Genomic DNA, 23090 nt, shown 5'->3' with positions numbered 1-23090 from the left:
GAGCAATGTTGACAGTTTAAAGGTTACAGAGCACACAACACAAAATATGTCAGGAAGCACTGAAACACTTAATGACGACTTTATTTTCAAATGTAATGCTCAGGTTATAGTGCCAGGCGTAATTTCAATAAAGATCAATGGCTGACTTGTTTTTGATTGCTATGTGCAAGACAGTACATACACATACACGCATTAGCTAAAGCCTCCAACACGTGACTATTCAAATCACAGTATGACCATTTTAAAACACAAATGTAGGCAGTTTCCAGTCATTGGCCCAAACTGAAACAATTATGTAAAAAGGACCATCAAAATTACTAAAAGCAGGTGGCTTTAATTTCTGATAAATAAAGGGGGCAACACATGCAGCATCTTGTCCTGAACCTGAATAAGATGTAGCCTCTCAGGTAAAATTGAGATTGTAAATACAAGATTTCTAGCTGTTTCTCTTGGTGTGGATGAGAAGGTCCCTCTGCAGGTTGACTTCCAGATTCCCTACAGATTTGCTGCCAGGTGGGTCAGTAACTAGGGTCAATTTGTTGAAGACTCCTCGGCCAAAATAGTCAGCTACCACAGAGAATCCATCGTTAGAGCTGCGTAACTGTAAACCAGAGCAAAGACAAAAGAAAACTTGTATTTTCCAATATTCCTGTAGTTTTCAAATAAGCTTTTTAAATAACAAAAGCAGGTTATTAGACAATATTAAAGCAGACCACGCACATATTCAACATGAACACGTTCTTTGTCTTTTGGTGTACGACTTATTGTTACCTGTCTGTTGAAGTGATCGTGCAAATCGCGTTTTTGGTCCTGGGCACGCAGCATGTCCATGACTTTTCGGTTTTCTGGAGTGCAAGTTGGGCACTCCGCCTCGCTCTCAGCATAGCTTTCAAAGCAGTGTTGGTGGAAGGAGTGGCAGCACAGGAAGTGAACAGATGGCAGGTCCAGTGGGCTGTTGCACATGTTACACTTTGTCTTCTGGAATATCTTGGCACTGTGTGGAAATATTAAGTTTAAGATTTATGGTCATACTTGGCAGTTTCTATAACTCTACAGCACTCTACTGACATGAGCAGTAAGAGATAAGTTGGGTGCATAAGTAAATAGATGGTGACAATATTCTTTGTTATTTTGCTGATGTACACTACAATAAGATTCATACATCTTACAATAGAAAGAAACATGATCGAGATGTGACTGGAGTCCAGACTTTTGAGTTTAATTTAAGGGGTTCACCAAAAATACCGCATTAACAGTTTCAGTTACTTTCATAATCTCAATGGGAAAATTAGTTCTCAGATACAAAATTGTGCTTGTATCGTGACATCAGAAGTTCATTACAAGTACTCAATCTGCGCATAGTAACTATTTAAAGGAATTTTTAAGTTGTCCACAGAGGTGTTGATATACTGTGCTGTGAAAAAGTAGGTGCCTGGGTACTGATTTCTTATCTTTTGAATATTTGTCAGATTTACATGTTTCAAACTAATTTTATTAAAGACAACCCAAACAAATACAACATGCAATTTTAAATTATTATTTCATTTATCAGGGTAAAAAAGCTATCCAAACCTATCTGGCCATATAGAAAAGTAACTGCCCCCTAAAAATAATAAGTGGCTGTGCTACCCTTGACAGTTGGAGCTGGAACAAGCAACAGTAATAACAGGCAAATTGCTATGGAGGAATTTTGCCCCACTCTTCTTTCGAGAACCATTTTTGTTCAGCCACATTGGAGGGCTTTCACACATAATCTGTCCAAACTTTGACTAGGCTACTACAAAACCACCTTTTATTCCTCAGGAATTATGAGGTGGACTTGTTGTTGTGTTATCTTTGTTGCATAACCTAACTCCACCTGAGCTTCAGGCCACAAACTGATGGCCAAATACTCCTTCAGAATTTTAGAATAGAGAGCAAAATTCAAGGTTCTATTAACTACAACAAGTCATCCTGAAGCAACAAAGCAGCTGCATACCACCACCATGTTTGTTTGTAGGTATGATGTTCTTTTTGTGAAATGCTGTGTTAGTTTCATACCAGATGTAATAGGGCAGAAACTTTCCAAATAGTTCAACTTTTCTCTTGTCGGTCAACAGAGTATTTTCTGCAAAATCTTTGAGATCATTGTGTAAGATGAGTCTTTGTTCCAAGGAGGGGGTTTCTGCCATTTTTGCCATGTCTGTTTTCCAATCCCAAAAGCCTTACAAATGGCTTTGTAACCCCTTCCAGACTGATGTCAAAACTTATTTCTTCTGTGAACTTTTACTTTGTCATTTAAGTGATTTTCTTTTAATTTAATAGGTGTTTCACTAATCAGACCAGGGTGTGTCTAGTGAAACTGAACTCATCTTTCCAAAAATGTGGTTACAGACAATTAATGATTTCACATTTGGTAGTGATTTAATTAATTAAATCATCATTTCAAAACTGTATTTTGTATTTACTCAGGTTATCTTTGTACTCACTCAGAAACATGTAAGTGTGACAAATACGCAAAAACAAAGTAAAATCAAAAAGGGGGTAAACACTTTTTACACAAGCTACAGAGAAGGAGCAGAGTAGGAGAAAGACAAAGAGTGTGACACAAAAATCAATAAATCCTTAAGGGGAGAGTTTTGCATCACCAAAACACCTAGAAAATAGGATGTGACCAAGTTCAGAAAACAAGTTTTACTGTCAAAGTCAACAATAAAAGACTTCTTCAACAATATTCAAACAATTTACCTCAATATGAAAACCTCTGTTTACACTTATAAACAACAAATTTATATATGAAACTAAAATGAACTAGCAGACACATAAGAGATGGAAAGCCAGTAACACTTCATCATACACCACCATCAGCTGTGGTGAACACAGTGAAAGCAACTCAAGCACATTTCAAGGTAAATAAATGGAATGATCCAAATATTCCTCTTGTTTTTGAAATGAAGTCAAAACAGCAGAAAGAACCACAAACAAGCAGCAAGTCAGCAGGAAGTCCAAAGAATTTGGCAATTTACAAGGATTTCAGATTTCACTCACTTGAAAGCATACAAGTACTGAAAATAAAGCAGGTGTAACGGTGGGATTTGGCATGTTATTGCAGCTGCTCTCAGCTGCCATACCTTTTTGTGCCAGGTCAAAATATGGTCAATAAACTTACAGCCAGAATGAAATTATATGCCTATTCAAGGATTTAGCCACTAGGATGTGAAGGAAATGGGTTTGAGAGCCTCCAGGTGTATTAAACTGTCTTCAATCAGGGCAAGGCTGTGAGACGCAGAGTTTTGAAAGAAGAGGCCACTCAAGCATCTCTGGGGTTCTGCTTCCCTCCTCTTGTTTATTTGGAAATTATTATTATTTTATGTCTCATCAATTAAACACTGAGCTGTTCGCGGGGTGAGGAACCACAACTCAAGATTGACTGGACCAAGTGAGCTGGCCTAAATCTTAAAAATGGAAGCCTGGTTCGTGACTTTACAACGAGGGTCGCTGTCCAGGTAAGCCCACACTTCTTTCCATGTCTTGTCGACAATATCTTGTACCTGGTACGTGCAGTGTCACTGGTACGTGCAGTGAATGTTAGTTAGAAAGCACTTAGAAAATGTGCTTGTGAATGCACAAGTTGTGTAAAGCGCTTTGAGTGCTCAGTAGAAAAGCGCTATATAAGAACCAGTCCATTTACCATTTACCATTCACTCTGCGGATTGTCGCTAGAGTGATGCGAAATTAATCTTTATGCACATAGACACAGATTGGCTTGGCAACCATGACACTGCAGTTCAGGTTGTTCTCTCTCAGTATTCTCCCTCAGATGCTTAGGACCTTATAGCAGCAGACACGACTCTCCTCACCATTACACGAACATCAGGTCAGTTTGTCAGAGCTACAGTTGGATTTTTACACAATTTAGTAAAGTTCACAGTGGAAGCAGTCAGAATGGAACAAATATCTGAGAAATGTATCTACTGCAAGTTGTTTGGAAATGTCCCAGAAAATGACCTGAATGTGAGATCTGCAAAATTCCTATCTGATGAAGTTTTTGATATTTACGGACACTTTTCTTCCCAGTATCAGCTGAACACATCATGAAGAAAGAGCAGTCTGAGACTGTGTAGTAGGGCTGCCACGATTAGTCGACTAGTCACGATTACGTCGACTATCAAAATCGTCGACGACTGATTTAATAGTCAACACGTCGGATTAGGTAGGATTTAAGAGTGTAATAACGGACTGAAACAGAAGATTGCAGCACTGCATGTACAAGGATGCCAGCTGCCGTTGTACCCCGAAGAAGAAGCTGTGTCCCAGAATTCATAGCGCAGCCCAGCTCAGTTTCAAACAATGGCGGCAGCTAGTTAGTTTTAATATTACTCTTATTATTTTTTCTGGGTCACAAAATAAACATTTAACATATTTTCAGGCGAGAATGTAACTGTGTAAACCTCAAATATCTGCTCAGTTTATCAAGACACCACATATTTTCAAAAGCGCTCCGACGTTTTCGGAGACGTCTGTTATCCACTAGCTCAATAGCTAGCCGGGGGCAAGGCTCACTAGAGCCCGTGAGAACAGCGGACTCCCGGCAAATCGTTTTCAAACCCACCGCCGTCTTTCGCTACTCAGGTTAAACATATATAAGTCACTTTGATAACTTAAAAATGTTATTGTTTGGCTTTTTTTTAGTATTTTATTTGTTCCTGAGCAAAATCGGTTTGGCTGAGATGAAAGTTATAGTTTTTACACAGCTGAATAAACGTCAAGCAAACAACTGATTATCAGAAGTGTGAGATGCTGGAGAATATACTCCGGTGTCCTGTTATATTTTAGATAGCAAGGAGTTTATTAAACTTCACCGAAACAATCTGCAAATTTCATTAAAATTTAATAAACTATCATCTTGTCTTTATTTTTAGTTAGCACAGACCTTACACACTTAAAGCTGTAAGCTAATGATAGTTATATAAGAGCAGACGCATGCTAGTGCAATAAGCTGTACGTTTTACGTCCAATGGATGCATGATCTGATTAGTCGACTAATCGCAAAAATAATTGGCGACTAGTCGACTATCAAAATAATCGTTTGTGGCAGCCCCACTGTGTAGCTCCCCCTAAGCTGAAATAGAGTCGGACAAATACACAGCAAGCAAATCACATAAACCCTCTTAGCAGGGTTAAAAATAATTGTTACTTTCCAAATACTCATAGGCATGGACTTGATGTATTAGCTATGAAAGAGTTACGTTTACAGAAAATCCCATCCTTTATGTGACCAACCTTGTTTTGAGCTCCTGGATTTCTGAGCGAAGGTGAGCCGTTTCATCGCGATACTGTCGGATTTTCCGTTCATCATCCTCAATCTGTTGGTTCTCTCTAAGCAATTTGTTGATGAGGTAGTCTTTGATGACGGAGAGAGTGGCTGTCGAGTTGTGGGCTAATGTTTGCACCACTACAGCAACAAAAGAAAAAAAAATATGACACCTTTAAAATTACATTCAACTGACATGATCTTTACCTGAACCTATACTGTAACGTGTGGATCACACTCTAAACAACCAATGCATGAAGATAAAAATGTACTTACCAAGTAATGGAGGCATCAGGTTGTTTTGATCAATGTGATGTAGGACCTCACTGATATAAGTTTTGCAGTCTTCTTCCTTTCTGGCAAAGTATCCCAGCGCCTGCTCCCAAAGGCAACACTCTTGGTCCCCATAACTTTTGCAGGCCTCCACTACTTTTCCATACTCCTCATTCTGCATGTGGTAGTGCATAATCTGCTGGTACCTGCATACAAATGTCTCCAGTTAGTGATAAATAGTAAGATGTTCTAGCTTTACGCAGGGCTTTTTTTCCCGTTTTAAATAGAGCAACAAACTATTTTTCTAGGCTACACGAACAGCTTACAAATGAGTGAGACACCATTTCTGCTTTAAAGTGTGAGTTTATATAAGCAACACAGCACTTTCAGAAAGACATGTATTGTAATGAAAAGTACTCTCCGCTGCTGAGTAATCCATTATTGTAAATTTTAATGTTATTAGGAAATGATCAGACAAACAAGGGTTTTTGGGGAATACTGTTAAATATTCAGATCTAGAGTCTGATTAAAGTGCTGTGTGTTTGTTTTTTGTTTTTATTTTTAACATTATGAGAGAACCCAATTCAGTTTAATAAAAGATTAAAAGCTACATTAAGGCTGTGATTTTTAGTATCTGCATGGATGTTAAAATCACCCACAATAATTATTTGATCTGAGCCGAGCACTAAATCAGATAAGTCTGAGAAATTAGATAGAAACTGAGTAAAGGCTAAGTAGATGACAGATAGCAAATAAAACTGTTTTTTGGGGGGGGTTGACAAGATTAAGCATCAGGCTTTCAAATTAATTAAAACTGTCTGGGTCTTTGGTTTATTAATAAGCTGGAGGGGAGGATTGTTCCCAGTCCCCTGATAGTTAGAATGGCTTGGGGGTGTTGATTCATTTAAGCTAACTCCTGCTGTAACCAGGTTTCTGTAAGGTAGAATAAATCGATTTGTTGATCAATTATTAAGTCATGTACTAACAGAGAAGAGAGAGACCTAATATTTAATAATCCATATTTTACTGTTTTACTCTTTGGTGCAGTTATGGATGCTATATTGTTTCACAGTGGTTGTTGGTGTCTGTAGCTTCATATGTGTCAAAACAGAATCATCAATAACCATAATTTGGGCAAAAACAATTGATTGCGAAATCAACAGGGCTTCTGTTTAGAGCCATCCTCCTCACCATCACCAGGAAGTCATTTTTAAGGAAGGGAAATGGAAAGGCTGAAGTATGCCAAACTGCACAAGAGCTGGACTCAAAACCAGTGCCAGCGAGTCTTATATATTTCTAGGACATTTTTTATGATGAATTCCTTTGTGGTTTTCTTTTTTTGGTTCAAATCATCATCGGTATGTACAGACAATTTTTCAAGAGGCCTCGAGAACTATTCCTGAAGGCTACTTAAAGAAGTGACAAGTCTGCCTAAGACAGCTCAGGCTGTGTTGTAAAGAACAAAAGTACTCTTGCCAAATATTGACTTAAGGTTAATCACTGCAAATACAGTGGTCCCATGCTATAACGCTGTTCAACTTTCGCTGATTTTTTTGTGTGTGCAATTTTTTTTTTTCTTTTCAGTGCATCGTGTTCTGCATCTTGCTTGGCTGTAGACCATTGTCAATCGATCTCCTCCATGCTGTATCTCCTGCACAGTACAGAATGTGTTCGGCTTGTCAAACTTACAGAAATCTTTGATCGCTGGCAGTGTGACTATGAAGTGCTGTACTGTATGTTTGTAAGTTTTCTCCCCAACAAACACAACAATGTCGACGAAACGTTTTGCACCGTGAAAGGCACCTGCAGGTGCCTTTGTTTTCATTCTATAATACTGGACTTCTTTTTCTACGAAGGTTTGAACTTTGAGAGTGTTTAAACAAGAGAGAAAAGCGTGAAAATGTTCATGCTTGTCGGAGAAAAGTGTATAAAGTGTGTAGTGAGGGTTTTACAGCCTTAAAAGACCTGTAATAATTGTAAAAAATAAAGTTGACTACTTTGCGGATTTCACCGATCGCAGGTTATTTTAGGGAACATAAGTCCCGCATTAAATGAGGGACTTCAATTTTTTCTAGAAAAATAAAAAGGAATGAGAGATGACTCATTCCTCTCATGACAGATCACAATGTCATCTGGAAACACAGTGCAAGTCAGTACAACAAACAATCCTTACCACATTGTGTAGGACATCCTAGCTATGATTTGATGCATGCTGGGGCACTTTTTAAAACTTTTAAAACTTTATCTAGAAGGACATTACACAAAGGAAAAAGTCAAGTTAAATCAGCTAATTGCTCTAACTGTCTGGTATGCAGCCATGCTGGTACAGCTGTAACTCACAAGTCAGACCATTTATCAATTTGATGGAATGAGTTTCAGTTTCTTACAGATAATTATCCAAACCATCACCCCAAAGAGAAGATCCAAGTATGGGGTTGGACTTAAAAGCTTGAAAGGAATTATCATGTTTTCACAAGAGACTGGAACAAGTAAATTACATCAGTTTTATAAAAAAGCAGTAATTTTACACAGGCAGGATCACCAACAAACAAACCATTATTTGTCACATACACAATCATACACAGTACAACATGTAGTGAAGTGTTTGTGTCCGAGCTGTGGACAGGCTGCAGACGTAGCCACGCCATTCCAGGGCTTGGTATTAGCATAGGTAGGTAACAGGAGTGACCTATAAGCATCTTTTGCTGACGTACACATAAGCTGAGGATGTATAATAAAGCATCCTTTATTGATAAAACATCCTTCAGTGATGTGTAACAATGATCCAATGTTTTGTTACACCTCATTAGACGAGATATATTGATGAAAGCTGAGTGTCTTTTTAAGTGATTCATGACTAAAATTCCCCTCAGTTAGGTGGCTCTGGTGAAAAGATTGCATCATGCACTATACCTACACTATATCTGAATCCAGACCCAGATTTAGAAATGATAATTATTACATATTACTACTGTGTTAGATTCAATAATATGTTAGGGTTATGTTTAAAACATAAATTAACTCATAATGAGTGCATTCGCATCATTAATATTCAACCACAAACAGTGACACAATGACTTTATTTACTGAACTAAACTGGCTTCTGCTGATACTGACACATCTTACAGCTTTCATTCGGTTTTACCTATCACACTAAAACAGTGAATAATGAGATGTTGTGAGGTGGTGCTTGATAAGTATTCAGACTGTTTGCTCACTTACAGTTTGCCTTTCTCATACAGGTAGAGGATGCCTTCTTTGAAGTTGTGCATCTGGCACAGGACAAGGGCCTTGTCAAACACAGTGTTGTCACTCCTCAGTAGCAACACAGCTTCCCCCTGCAGGACCTTCTTTCTCTGCCAAAAAGAAAAACAGAATGAGAAGCAGAATATTACATATTCAATAAATATTGAGCTTTATTAGAATAACGTCAAATGCACACAGCAGTTGCCTCGAAGCACTGAAATGTAATATGTTTGTTTTTGTTAAACACTACTATAATGAACTTTAAATCAAACATTCAGATCTGCAGATTATCTGCTTTAATTCAAGTGGTTTAACAAAAGTTTTGCGTGAAATGTTTATGAGTTAAAAGTGTTTTAGTCACTTACTCATTTTCTGAACAAAATAACATTTTTAATGTAATATGTATAAAATTGATTCAAGTGTTTTGCAGTTAACCGTTCAGTTGCTGCCTTTAGTTTTTTCCTCAGTAACTAAAAAAAAAATGCTTTGTTGGATTGAGATCAGGTGACCAAACACTTGGGTAGCTTTTGTATAACGCTTTAGGTCATTATCCTTTTGCATCATGAAGTGCTAACCCATCCGTTTCGCAGCATTTGACTGAATCTATGCAGAGAACATAGCCTTGAACACTTCATTTGAATTCAATTCAAGAGTTATTAAATTTAAGAGTTATTAAATTTAATAGTGATGTATAAACTAGAGAAGTGTGTAACTAGTTGACTAGATGACTGATTGTCGTTGTTGTTACGAGATTTACTAATAATTTAATCTAATTGTTAATAATTTTTATTGATGCACAATTCTGGTAAAATGATGTATCCTAACTGTTATGCTGCCATGTACGACCAGATGAAGATGGAGCATCGTTTTTGAGAAGCACCATGAATCTGTTAGTCTAGGCCTGATCTTTTTGTTAACACCATTAGAATGAGATTGTGCATACAAGCAGTGGAAATGAGAGTACAGTGGTCCCTCATTTATTGCGGGATTTACGTTCTAAAAAAACCTGCGATAAGTGAAATCCGCAGAGTAGCCAAGTGTATTTTTTATAATTATAGATTTATTAATTCTGTAAAACCCCTCACTACACACTTTGTACACTTTTCTCAAACAGGGAAGAAAATTTTCACTTTTCTATCTTGTTTAAACACTCCCAAAGTTCAACCATTTGTAGAAAAATAAGTCCAGTATTATAGAATGAAACCAAAGGCACACCCACAGGAGTCGCCCAATGCTCTTCTAACAATTGTTAGAAGAGTGTCGGCTATGTCCGGGAACTTGGCCGATCAGTTGGATCAGGATCTGGCAAAGTGCAGGTGGTTTAGCATCTAGTGGGACGAGTCTGTGGACAGCAGCAGTAGAGCACGGCTGATGGTCTTTATCGGGTGGTATTTGATGGTTTCTCCACAAAAGAAGAACTTCTGACATTACTGCCGTTAAAGACAACTACGAGGGGAGTTGCCATCTATAACGCGGTGACGGAGTTTTTTGCGAAGAAAAAGGTACCGCTGGAAAAGCTGGTATCAATGACTACCGACGGAGCTCCTGCTATGATCGGCCGACATGCAGGATTCATCACTCACTGTAAAGGTGACACAGAGTTCCCAAACTTCATGCATTACCACTGCATCATTCACCAGCAGGCGTTATGCACAAAGGTGATCGGCTTCGAGCACGTCATGACTCCCGTTGTGAAGATCATAAACAGCATCCGCTCCAGAGCTAAACAGCACAGAACATTCAAGGTGCTATTGGAGGAGCTGTCAGCTGAATATGGTGACTTGCTACTACAAACGGAAATCCGATGGCTCAGCAGAGGATGGATTTTGCTTCATTTTTTGTCACTTTTGGGTGAAATCAAAGAGTTCATGCAATCCAAAGGGGAAGACACATCTCTGCTGGAGGACACTGAGTGGACACTTGACCTTGCGTTTTTAACGGACATTACTGGGAAACTGAACCATTTGAACTGTGAGCTGCAAGGTAAAGGTAAGACTGTTGCTGACATGATAAGTGCTTTAAATGGATTTAAAGCCCAGATGAGCATCTTCTCTGTGAATTTACAGAGAAAAAAGATGCTGCACTTTCCCTTTGTGCAGATGGTGCTGAAAGACAATGCTTCTGCATCTGAGACTTTTGACAAAGTTGCAGAAAAGTACACAAGTCATAAACCGACTTGGTCAAGAGTTTGAGAATAGGTTTTGTGACCTTGATCAGCTTGAGCCATGCGTGTCATTCATTTCCAATCCTTTCATGAATGTGGACACAACATGCATTGCTGAGAAACTAAGTTCAGTGTTCAGCTTGGATACTGGACAGGTGGAAATCGAAATTGTAACATTGCAAAATGACCTCCACCTCAAAGCCTATGAGGGTACACCAAACTTTTGGTGCCTTGTTGACACAGAAAAGTACAGTGGTGTATGCACAGCAGCTACAAAAGTTGCCAGCCTGTTTGGTTCAACCTATCTTTGTGAATCAGCCTTTTCTGACATGAACTTGATGAAGTTCATGTCAGAACTTTATTTTTTGCCTCATTTTATTCTATTTACTCATCTTTTCTCCTTGTTACTATGTGGAGTGGTATATTCTGATTGTAAATTTGTTGTTTGGTTTGCGTTAGGACCGGAGATAAATGTTACTTTGTTCCTTGATTTTTGGTGCCCACTTGCAATATAAATTGGATTGTAGATAGGGGGCATGGTTTAATAAGAATATTTTCTTCTTCCTGCTCCTTTTCACACATGGTTGCAGTGCTTTACCGATAGAAAGTGTGGTTGGTTTGTCTGAAAGAACTAACTGTGGAAACTGTTGTACCAAGTGTGAAATAAATAAATGAAATGAAAGAACAAACACAGAACACGCCTATCTGATGCACATCTGCAAGACTCACTCTGAGTTGCAGTGTCAAGTTATACCCCAGATTACAACACACTGGTGAACAGCATGCAATGCCAGGTTTCCCACTAACAGACAAAGAAAGCCATACTAGATGTTCTCAGTGGCAACATTACAGTGTCATGTCAAAGTTGAATTTAATTATTGAAAAACAAATGTGTTTGTTAAGTGTAACATATGATAATTTGTTTTAAAATGCTGCAAATTTGGTGAAAAGTTCTGTAAAATGTGAAAGTTGATTTTTGTATGTTACATACATACAGAAATAATGTATGTAACAGTAGGGCTGCTCGATTATGGCAAAAATGATAATCACGATTATTTTCACTGAAATTGAGATCACGATTATTTGACGATAATTATTTAACCCTTTAAGACCTACTATAGAACCAAGTCCACCAGAGCTTATATTATTTTTTTACATGCTGTAGTGCCATTTGTGGGAGCATTTCAAGTTGCTATACATCAATACAACTGTTATAGCCCATATTTTAATAATATGTATGCATTAAGTCCATAGTAATTACATAAATTGCAAAAAAGTGCAATAAACTACAAAAAAAATTGAAAATCGCTTTTGTTTTGTTTACATATATTTCTACTTGGAGAAATTTAAGAGGTTTATCCCTCAAAACTTTAAATACAATAAAGTTGCAAAAAATAGTTTCCCACCACAGGAAATTTATTTTGAGTGTCTTCATAGTTTTATTTTGGAGATACAGCAATTTTTATATACTGCAGGAAAAACAAAAAACAATCCTATGATGCAAATTTGCAAAGAAAACAGCATGTGCATCATTTCACTGTGGGAAGTGTTACGAACAGCTGATAGGAACGGCAAAGCGTGTTTCTGGAATATTATGTTTTTGTTCCTGCAAGCGCTTTTTATGCAATTTTTGCAAAGCTATATGTGGAACGAAACCGTGACCGAGGACAAGCTGATGGCATAAGATGCGAGTACAACTCCTCCGGTTTCATATGCAAAACAAATTATTGCGCTAGCTTACACGGTTCAGGTTCTACAGGGATTTAAAAATAGTTACGCAAAACGGAGCGTGCTGCTCTGACCGGCTTTAAAGGGTTAACAATGACTTTAAAAAAATAATATAAAATAGTGTGCAACACCACTGAAGTTTTTTTTTTTTTAACTCTCTTTTCAACCAACGGCAGTCACTCTCCAAATAACTTCTGCTTAGCTTTCCGAGCTTCCCTCGGGTCCTCTTAATCAGCGGTCTCCAACCTTTTTTGCGCCACGGACCGGTTTATGCCCGACAATATTTTCACGGACCGGCCTTTAAGGTGTTGCGGATAAATGAGGGAGGGGCTAATAATCGGCTCAGTCATTTTTAATGATCGTTGAAAGCCCAGATCGTAATTGTGATTAAAATTCGATTAATTGAGCAGCCCTATGTAACAGTGCATAATTTGTTAAAATGTGTTAGTGGTAAGTAAAAATGTTGTAGAAGTGATCACTTCAAAATGTAAATACTTGCAGAGATTTATAGAAATAAAGTGTTGCATATTGATATTTATCCGTTTCCTACCTTGTTTCCTACTTGCATTCTTTATAATTATGGTGAAAAATAATTAACATAATCAGTGTCTTTACATAGATGAATATAATTAATTATTAATGATAACATATAATTAAAGATAAATTGAGGAAATTTGTTATTTCAGAAGTGTGTGTCAAACTGGTAGCCCTTCACATTAATCAGTACCCAAGAAGTAGCTCTCACTTTCAAAAAAGTTGGTGACCCCTGGTCTACAGCCAATCAGGACACAGAACACAATGTGCTGTTTAAAATAAAATTAAAAAAGCATGCAAAATTGCACACAAAAAATAAATAAAAAATCAGCGAAAAAGCGAGGCTGCAAAAGGTGAATAGCAAGGGACCACTGTATAACTACTATATCCTACCAGGAGGAGACCCCCGGAGGACACCCAGGACAGCCTGTAGAGATTACAACGCTTGACTGGTATGGGAACACTTCATGTTTCCCTGGATAAGATGGAAGAGGTGGCTGGTGAGAGGGAGGTTGGTGGGTTGATGGCCAGACAACTAATTGTTTTGTCATTGATAGGGATGGGTACCGGTATCCGGTGCCATTATAGCACCGGTTCTGACATAAACGGTAGTAACCAGACCGAAAAGCAGCGCACATTTTGGTGCTTTATTTCAGTGCTTTTTTTTTCCCCTGACATGTCATACACTTTGGATTCTAGCCAATCATTTTACCTTTCCGAGGATAGTAGGCGGGCCCAGATACGTACGTTCTTTTAGAGCAGAGCTACAGATTAAAAATGCCCAAGGCGAAGCGGTCAAAAGTCTGGCTGTACTTCACAGCAAAAGATGCAAACTCAGCAGCCTGCAACAAGTGCTTTAAGCTGATACTGTGCAGAGGTAACTCCTCGAATCTGATGAAACACCTGGCGATGCATAGCATTTTGTTAAAAGCCGAGAAATGCGCCGGATTTGATAGCTTGCTGCGAGACCTCACACCGAGCACATCTACTGTGGGTGGGTTGCCCGTTATCAGACCCGGAGTTAGCAAAATCCCCCAAAAACCCGAAGAGTAGAGTCCTGGCCCCTAGCCCTGCCAGTGTAGCAGAAATGATGACGGATGATGATGGCAGCAGCAGCCGTTCTTCTCTGCGTGAGTAGCTTAATGTTGTTTGTGTGTGATTTACGTTGAGTAGGCTAATCACGTTATTACATTAATGCATGTAAGGTGAACTAGCAAACACCGTCGTAGTTACATGCGGCTGTCTTCTTGTTTGATGGCAGATACTCCCTTCACCAATGCATCAATTGTTAGATAGAAAGCACTTCAAAATAGAAAAATGTGCTGGTGTGAATAAGATTGTATAAAGCACTTTGAGTCCTCAGGCAGAGTAGAAAAGCACTATACAAGAACTGTGAGCATAACCAGTCCTTTGCGTCTTGCTACAAACCCTCTATATTTCCATTCATGAGAATCGGTTTCCGTTTCTTTTGGTACATTTTTAAGAATGGATCACATTTTCAATCATTTCGCCAATCCACAAGTTTTTATAATATTCCATATAGGTTTGTTTTGTCTAAATATTTATTGAAATGCTTTTATCCATATAAAAAAAAAGTTTATTATAAGGATTCTTTCCTTGTTTAAAATAAATAAACAAGTAAATGGAAAACAATTTCCTGAAATGACAATTACACTCGATTTTTAAAATCTTCATGGCAGCTTGTATAACTGTCTAAATGTTATGCACTGACCTCAGGATCTTGTTCATGTGCCCAGTCTTGCAACCGTAGTTCCAGTAGTGTGTCATACACACCCTGGGGAGAACGGGGGTCCACCTCAATCATGTGCTCCAGGAAGGCTTTGAGCTCCCGAGGGTTATTGGCAAAAATCGGGATGAATTCCTCAGAGTTTGCCTAAAATACAAACAGTAGTGGAGGAGAATATTTCTGATAAACACTTCAAATTTATGATCAAAATTAATGATTATCTAGGAGAATAACAGTATTGCTCAGAGACCTTATTGACCACACTCCTGTCCAGGCTGTCTTTTTCAGCAGCGTCTCCACTGGGTTGGTAATTAGTGCATAAGCCCTTCAGGAGGAGCGTGGTACCTTCAGGGACATGGTGCATCAGTGTCTTGCCATAACGCTTCATGTTGCTTTCAGCTTGTTCAAAAGGCAGACGCCCAATGTAGCGCAGCCCTTCTTGATAATTCTGTGGGAAAATAATAACAACAAGCTTTTTATTATTTGTCACATACGGTATCATAGAGTACAATGTGTAGTGAAATGTTCTTGTGTTCGTACTGCGGACAGGCTGCAGACGTAGCCGCACCATTCCAGGGCTTTCTTTAGGTTAGCAAGAGGGGTCTAGCCTTACTGAATACTGGGTGGGAATCGAACTTGCAACTCCCGCTCCAAAAACGTGTAGTCTTACCACTAAACTATCAAGCTGCCACTCTCTGCCAAATATCCACTCTCCATTAGAAAGAGAGTTAATATGTTAAATACTATTTTATTTTTGATGTGGTATAAATTCCAAAATTCTAGCTGACTTTCTTCTTGAGTAATTGCATTCACAAGATTTTCAGAAAACTTGACATCTGACCTTACAGACACTAAAGTTACTAAAATTCCAACTTGTTTGAGCTTTTAATAGTAGACGCACCTATGAAATGAATTTGATAATACTACGTTGCCTCCTTCGGGTGTCCACACTGCCCACCCAAGGTTGGGTGAGGACACTACCCCTCATTAATTGCCCTTATCTTAATTCCCCCTTTCAGATAAATAAAGTCTCTCTGATTCTGATTCACCTTTTACAGTGGAGGGGTAAAAAGGACAGGACTGTGCACAAGTTCACAAATAACTTTTACAATGTTAAAAGGTCTTAATTAGCTTTAAAAATTATTTTGACTAATCACCACCTTATATCAATAATAATCAGCCATGAGCTGCTCTAAGCAGTTGTCTAGCACTGCTTAGAGAATATAATACTATGGCTATGAACATAACAAACCAATTTGTGGGACCCACTCATAACAAAAATTTAGCGTCAGTAGATCCATTTTGCAAAGAAGTCCTGTAGTGGAATGGAAGAATTCTGAATGCAAATATCACAGTGATCGTAACCCAAATCCAAGATATGCCTTACCTGAAGACCATCTCAATTCTAAGAGCACAAAAACAGTGAATGCAAGTCCAGACAGTCTAGGAACGTCATAGAAACAGAAAACTTTGAACGAAAAACAGACCAAAATCTTTCAGACAAGAACTGAAAGACTCTTAGTTGCTAATAAAAAAATGTTTACAAGTTGCAATGTTTGCCAAAGGAAACGTTAGTAATGCATTGGATGGCTTTTTAAGGTTAAGAAAAAAAAAAAGAAGAGGACAATTCCTAGTAGCCCAGAGAAGTGATGAACATCTATCTCTAAAGAAAGGTTTGAACATTTGTACCTTCAAGTCCTCCAGCTGGATCTTTAGGTACCACTCGTGGTGCATATGTTTCTCAGCCAAGAAGACAGCGTGGCTGTGGTAGCCAGCCTGCCGGAGAACCTTGATGGCGATTTCAACATCAAAGTGTACTTCATTTTCACTGCTCTGTTTAAATACAGTGTGGGAAGACAACACATTTATGATATACCAACCATTATTGACTCTTGCCAATCTGGGTTTTAATGACAGTCCGAATTAAATAGCAGTCTTAATCATCAAAAGCCCAACACATCAGTGCTCACGTTCACCAGTCAGTCACCTTAATGAACTCTTCCAGCTTGGAACTGTCCTTGAGCTTGGTATAACAGTTGAGCAGCAGTGTAGTGTGATCTGCATTGGCCAGTGACTGCCTGTGCAGGGCTTGCAGATAGGCTGTCAGATTGTGGATCCTCTGTGCATCTAGAAATTTCCTGATGACATATGATGGCTCCAGCTTCCCAATGGTGCTGTGTGAGAAAACAATGTATTTTTAAGAGGGATTTTATTAATGGCTCATTTGATCTGTAATGTATATATCACTAAATATGTTCAGTGATTAAAACACTTGAAAATTAAGAAATAATAATAATATCATCATTCAATAATGAAATTTCTCAATTTCAGCACTTGCTATCTTTGCACTCTTTTCAATAAATTGAGCCTTTGAATAATGGCAAAACTCATTCTCATCCAGCGAGTTCCAGTCCTGGCAAATGCAATTACCGAATATACTGCTGAATGGCACCGTCGTGGTCCCCCTTAAGGTACAGGTGATCACCATATTGTCTGAAGATATCTGATACTCCATCACTGTCCAGGTGCTGACTCTTAGCCAGGTTTATGGCCATCACAAACAGATTCTTCTTAAACAGCATCTTTAAAGACAAACATTCAGGTAAAAGTTATTCTACCTGAATAACTAGATTTATAGATGATTCAATTCACTGTTCATCACTGCTTTTAAACAACTCCTCAATCAGCAGTTACAGAGACTGAACTGACCTCCAGTTTGGTCTGTGTGTCTTTCTCCTGGAGAACAAACATTTTTCCATCTCTAGTCAGAATGTAGAAGGAACCCCACTCTGCTACCACGTCAATGACATCATCAAAAGAGGCACTGTAGGCAATGAATTTGTTGTCCAGGTCATAGATAGTTAGCAGCTGTTTGTCTGATGGCGAGCTCTCTCCACTACTGAAGCATGTCCTGAATTAAAAATGAATAGAATCATTGTCTCATAGGACATGTATTTTTGTAAGTCACCTGATGAATATGGATTATTGAATTAAGATTTGTGATTTAAAGATGGCTTTGAATAACGGAATATTAAAATTCAATATTCTCTTCTTTCAGATGAAATACTCCGTGAATATTACTGTCACCTCATTCTTTCAGTCCTGTTCTTACTTGTTGGGTGACTTTACATCCCTTATGAGTAAAAACAGATATCCACGGTGCCAGTGGGCCAATAGCTTGTGTCCATCAAAAGCAAAACAGGGCCCTCGTTCATCAGGCTGATACAGGTACACACATTCTTCACCAGCTACAATGAACTGAGAATCCTGGGATGGATCTGCCAGGGATGAGCAGCGCAGTGCACAGCCGTGTGTATCCAGCTCCACTTTTGGATACTCCTTGATGGACAGGGTGTAACACTAAACAAATAAAGATGACAAAGAGTACTTCAAAAGACTGAAAGACTGTATGCTCACCTTCAAACTATGAGAACATTCTCTTTAAAACCTACAGGATAAACAAGGTAATCCAATATAAAACCGAAATGAGCACACCTTTGTTTAATATCACTTAAATGTCCAATATTTCAAATAATCTCAACTCTTATGAACAATAAAAACATTTAGACAACATCAACACCACGTTTACTGCATGTGTTCTTTTTGGCTCCACATGATGATTGTCAGCCTTTGTAATGACAGAACATTAAGATCACTGACCAATTAAATCCCCAGTGGGAACAAAGCCGCATCAGTAAACCATTGAAAAGACAATACAGACTCTGCACAATCTAGCACTCAATAATAGATGGGTATGTGTCTTGATACACGCTCAATAATCCGAGAAATTAATTAATGGCCAACAAACAACAATCTCTGAATCACTGAGGGGGACTAGGTACATCTTTCACCATCTTACAATACCGTGATCCCCCAACTATATGCAAATAGTATTCATGACTTAAGGTCATGACAACTGATATATTAATGATCATGAAACTGATATTGTGGCTGAAAGCTATGCAGTAGTGCTGATTTTGATTGTTCTTTTAATAACTCTGAAGACATCACTTGGGTGAAATTTTTCTTCTACCTCCTCTTTTCTCCATTATATATCCAGGTGAATTGAATCAACTTCTTAAGATGGCTAAGTGCTATAGATATTGCATAGTATCACAAAAACATATTTAATCTTTGGCACAAAAGTGAAAGATTAACCTTTAGTCATTTCTGCAGGACATTTAAAAACAACAGCTGGTGACCAAATTGCTGTACCAACCTTTTTTGCGCCACGGACCGGTTTATGTCCGACAATATTTTCACGGACTGGCCTTTAAGGTCTCGTGGATAAATGCAACAAAATAAAACCAGTACACCCCCCCCCCCCCCCCCTAAAAAAAAAAAAAAAGATTTATTCATAACACACAGGAAAATCCCAGGGACACCGAGTTAACGATAAAAACTATTAAAAAAAAACCCCAAAAAACAATAAAATCCCTGAAAACCATAAATTTCACACCCGAGCCTCAACTCTCACAGCCCGGTACCAAATGACTGGCCTGGGGGTCAGGGACCGCTGCTGTACATGTAATATATTCTAACAGCATAAATCACAGAACAAAATAACAGTATAAGATAAAATGAGAAAGCACGAGTAAAAAACAACACAAAAAAAAGTCGTCTGAACTCATTCTGATTTGAAAGCAGAGAATAAAAATTAGTTTTCAAATGGGTTTTGAAAGCAGCTGATGTGGGAGAGTTCCTGATCTGAAGGGGTAGTTCGTCCACAGTTTCAGAACACAAATTGCAAAGGCCCAATCCTTTAATCTGGACCTCTGGATGGCGAGGAGAATTTGCTCAGCAGACTGTGTGGTTTTTTTTGTTTGTTTTTTACTGTGGGTCCTGTACTTTTTTGATATTAGTAAATGTAAACCTTCACTTTTAAATCTTACATAAAAGCAGGGCTCTAGAGTGCGACCAATGTGGTTTCAAATGCGACCAAATTTTTTCAATGGTACGACTGAAAAAAGCATCCTAGGTCACACCGGTGCGACCAACAGCTGTTCAAGTCTCCGTGTGGTCAACAACATACACACATTATGCCCCTATCGTGGTCTAAACCAATCAGAGATAGTCAAGGGTGGGACCTCTCTGATTGGCCGTGGTCCAGATATTTCTGTAGTCCTTCATGTGTACGTTTGAAAGTGCAGGTGTATAGAGGGAGGTGAGTAGCTTGAATAAAGCGATATCGATTCATTAAATCCTGAATCAACTTTTAAATATAAATGTATTTTGCCAGAAATGCCAGAATCTGAGGTTAAAGATCACAAAACTATTTCAACAACCACCAAACAGCAAATGAGAACAGGTAAACACAAAGACGTAAACACAGAGCACGGACCCGGCGCATCAGCTTTCTCTTACTCGGCTTTCTCACCCGACGGCCCATACAGGGACACGCCGTTGGGGCTGAAAGCCAAGAGCTCACTGATTCTGATGCGTCGGTGGGTTCGCCCTTTGTGTTTATGTCTTTTTTGCGCTAGATTCTGAGCTGCAGGTTTTGTCTCTCTCCAACCAAAATTCACTGAACCAGCAGCAAAAGAAGATCCAAACTACGCTTCACATTTGAAAAATGTCTTCATTAATTCGCTCTAACTTCTGCTATTTTGCTTCCACCACGAAGCAAAACGGCATTATTCATACCGTTGTTTACAGCGCTGTTGGCCGCTATATATATATATTTTTTTGTTTGTTTGTTTGTTTGTTTGTTTTTGTTTTGTTTGTTTTTAATAACTCAAATGAGCCTCGGACAAGAGAGCCTAATTTCTGCTGTTCAATACTAAAGAAACTACACTTTTAAAATTATGCAAAATTGCAGAATATTTTTAAGGTTATATAATATAAAAAGCCAGGCCAGGAAACTCTGCTTCATGTTTTTCTGTTTTATCCTCAATTATTTTGACACAAAAGCATCTGCTGTGATGCTCACACCTCTGATGAAGTCTCACAGTGTCAGTACTGATAGATGATCAGAATTATAATATTTCTGTATGTCTGAGGCAAAATTGAATCGAATCAGCAAACAGCTCATCAGAGGAGGCAGAGATGATGATTAAGTTTAACATTGTCTACAATACTAGTACTAATACTTTTTTGGCACTTTAACACAAGCACTTTTTCAGTAACTTATCTTTCTTGTAGAACTGTGCTCCAAATAAAGAACGTTGTGCTGACAAGATTGTTAGTTAATCATTTACAAATGAATATTGTCTATATGGACAGCAATTTTCCCCACAAAAAAGTGAACATGTAAAACTGCAGTGTTAAGCGGTGCAGTTGAAAAATTTGGGTGCGACTTAACTTTTGTTAAGTAACCGTGGCTAAAAGTTAGTCTAGATCCCTGAATAGCAAATGCCAAAGTGTTCAACTTTGAAGGAATGTAGCGACTGTTAGGTCACTTCCATTAATTGACATTTCAAAGATATTGCACAGGATGGTCCTCATTTCTGTATAGCACATGGTGACTTACGTAGACTTTCTCCAGGGTGGCAACAAACAGATGGGTAACTTTTGCTACTTGGCGGAAGGCGAGGCCAGTGACAGGGCTAGCTCCCTCATGCAGAGTCAGAGTTTTACTGTGACGATCTCTGGTGATGTCACCTTTGGTCAAAACCACACTGCCATCCGTGAAGCCTGCCAGGAAACACAGAATCTGCTATAACCTTTCAGAATGACGACTGGGTCAGTAGACCAAAAGAACCTTTCTTCGAGTCTTACCAATTGCCATAAAGTTCAGGTTTTCGTGCACACTGAGGCAAGAAACTTCAGTTGGTTTGTTGCCTGGAATTGCAGGAAATATCCTAGTGCAGAGAGGATTTCCACTGTCCCTCTTGTCCAGGTTCCAGACCTTTACCTAAGAAATAAGAATTATTCAGTTTAGCAGTGGTTTCTGTATGTGTGTTTTGAAAATGAGACTTCTCTGGGAAACATCAGACTTACTACAGGGTTTATTCCATGTTCATCCTGACCCACTGACACAAGGATGCTGTGTTGCTTAAGCTGGTAGAGATGTGTAACTCGCAACTTGTAGGCCTGAAAAGACATCAGCTGCAAGGAGCGCATCAAAAGCCAGATCTTACCTTCCATATGTAACACTACAAAGGTTAAGGATAAATATATTTACAAAACAATTTCTAAAATACAAAAAAGCTGTTTATAAAATTGCTGCAAAATTAATTTAAAAAATACCCCATCCTTTTCTCTTTTCAATATACTTACATAAATGTATATGCTTACATACTATATGCACAGTATATTTTATTTTAATATTATTCATCAAGACCTGGTTCCAAGTAATTTCACAAGTTATATTATATTGTGAAAGTGTCATACTCCTTTCCTTTGTAGTTTCATACTTGTGACTGATGAGGAAATACCTGAATTTATTAATAAATCTAGGCCTTCTGCCTGTCATCTTAACCCACTTCAACTCAAGTGGAAGTCCTGTTTATCCCCTCTCCTGACGTTATTCACTCTTGTCTAATTTAACTGTTCCGCTCTTAAAACAATTGTGATAATTCCAACACTTGAGGAACCTGGTGCAGACCCTTTCACCTTAACTACCTTTTCTTTCAAAAGAAAAACTTACTATCACCTTACTAGACAATGTTTAACCTGTTTAAACAATTGCAGTCTCGTTTTCAGCCACAGAAACTTAAGATCATTTATGATTTTAACTATACTTGTGCTGCTCCAGTTGTCAGTGGTTTTTTTCCACGTGGGTCTTTCTTAGATCACCATTTTATTATTTATGTTTTGGTCAGATTTTTACTCAATTTCATTTCTATGCCAATGACATAGAAATGACATAGTTTCATGGCCATTCAATTGAGTTCCGCTGTCTCAACTTTTTCTCTCACTAAAACAGATGTTCTTCTAGTAGAAACCAAAAATCTCTATGTGTACTGAAATTAGGGCTGTTCGATATAACGATATATATCGGATGACAATATAAAAACGTCTATCGTTTCATTTTACGCTATGGTTTGTTTCCAGGCGTGGCAAAATAAACTGTTTACGGCTATATTTTGTCATCGTTTTGATGGTCACTGTAGTGGCTATATTAATTTCTTAAAGTTCACTCTTTCTCTTATATTTAATATAAC

The 23090-nt window shown here is 38.3% G+C and overlaps 1 protein-coding gene across 2 annotated transcripts in view; it reads right to left on the bottom strand.

The window, feature by feature from the left end:
* Positions 1-63: 63 nt before the first annotated feature.
* vps11 (VPS11 core subunit of CORVET and HOPS complexes) overlaps positions 64-23090 on the bottom strand; it is a 28538-nt gene continuing 5511 nt past the window's right edge. Inside the window, exons 2-16 of one of the 2 annotated variants that reach the window (XM_082547825.1) lie at positions 21925-22032; positions 21703-21838; positions 21455-21618; positions 18098-18345; positions 17695-17896; positions 17416-17567; positions 16973-17159; positions 16675-16818; positions 15236-15433; positions 14971-15132; positions 8789-8922; positions 5570-5772; positions 5263-5434; positions 772-994; positions 64-601 (exon numbers count right to left, since the gene is read on the bottom strand). In XM_082547825.1, coding sequence (XP_082403951.1) covers positions 437-601; positions 772-994; positions 5263-5434; positions 5570-5772; positions 8789-8922; positions 14971-15132; positions 15236-15433; positions 16675-16818; positions 16973-17159; positions 17416-17567; positions 17695-17896; positions 18098-18345; positions 21455-21618; positions 21703-21838; positions 21925-22032 — 2598 coding nt within the window. In that variant the 3' untranslated portion in view covers positions 64-436. Of the gene's footprint in view, positions 602-771; positions 995-5262; positions 5435-5569; positions 5773-8788; positions 8923-14970; positions 15133-15235; positions 15434-16674; positions 16819-16972; positions 17160-17415; positions 17568-17694; positions 17897-18097; positions 18346-21454; positions 21619-21702; positions 21839-21924; positions 22074-23090 lie in introns of both variants that reach the window. The other variant, XM_082547824.1, reaches the window with a different exon arrangement.

Source organism: Aulonocara stuartgranti, assembly GCF_965226115.1.
Source record: "Aulonocara stuartgranti genome assembly, chromosome: 10".
In the NCBI taxonomy this organism is placed as follows: domain Eukaryota; kingdom Metazoa; phylum Chordata; class Actinopteri; order Cichliformes; family Cichlidae; genus Aulonocara; species Aulonocara stuartgranti.
Note: the sequence above shows the minus strand (reverse complement) of the source record. Positions and strands in the feature narration are given on the sequence as shown.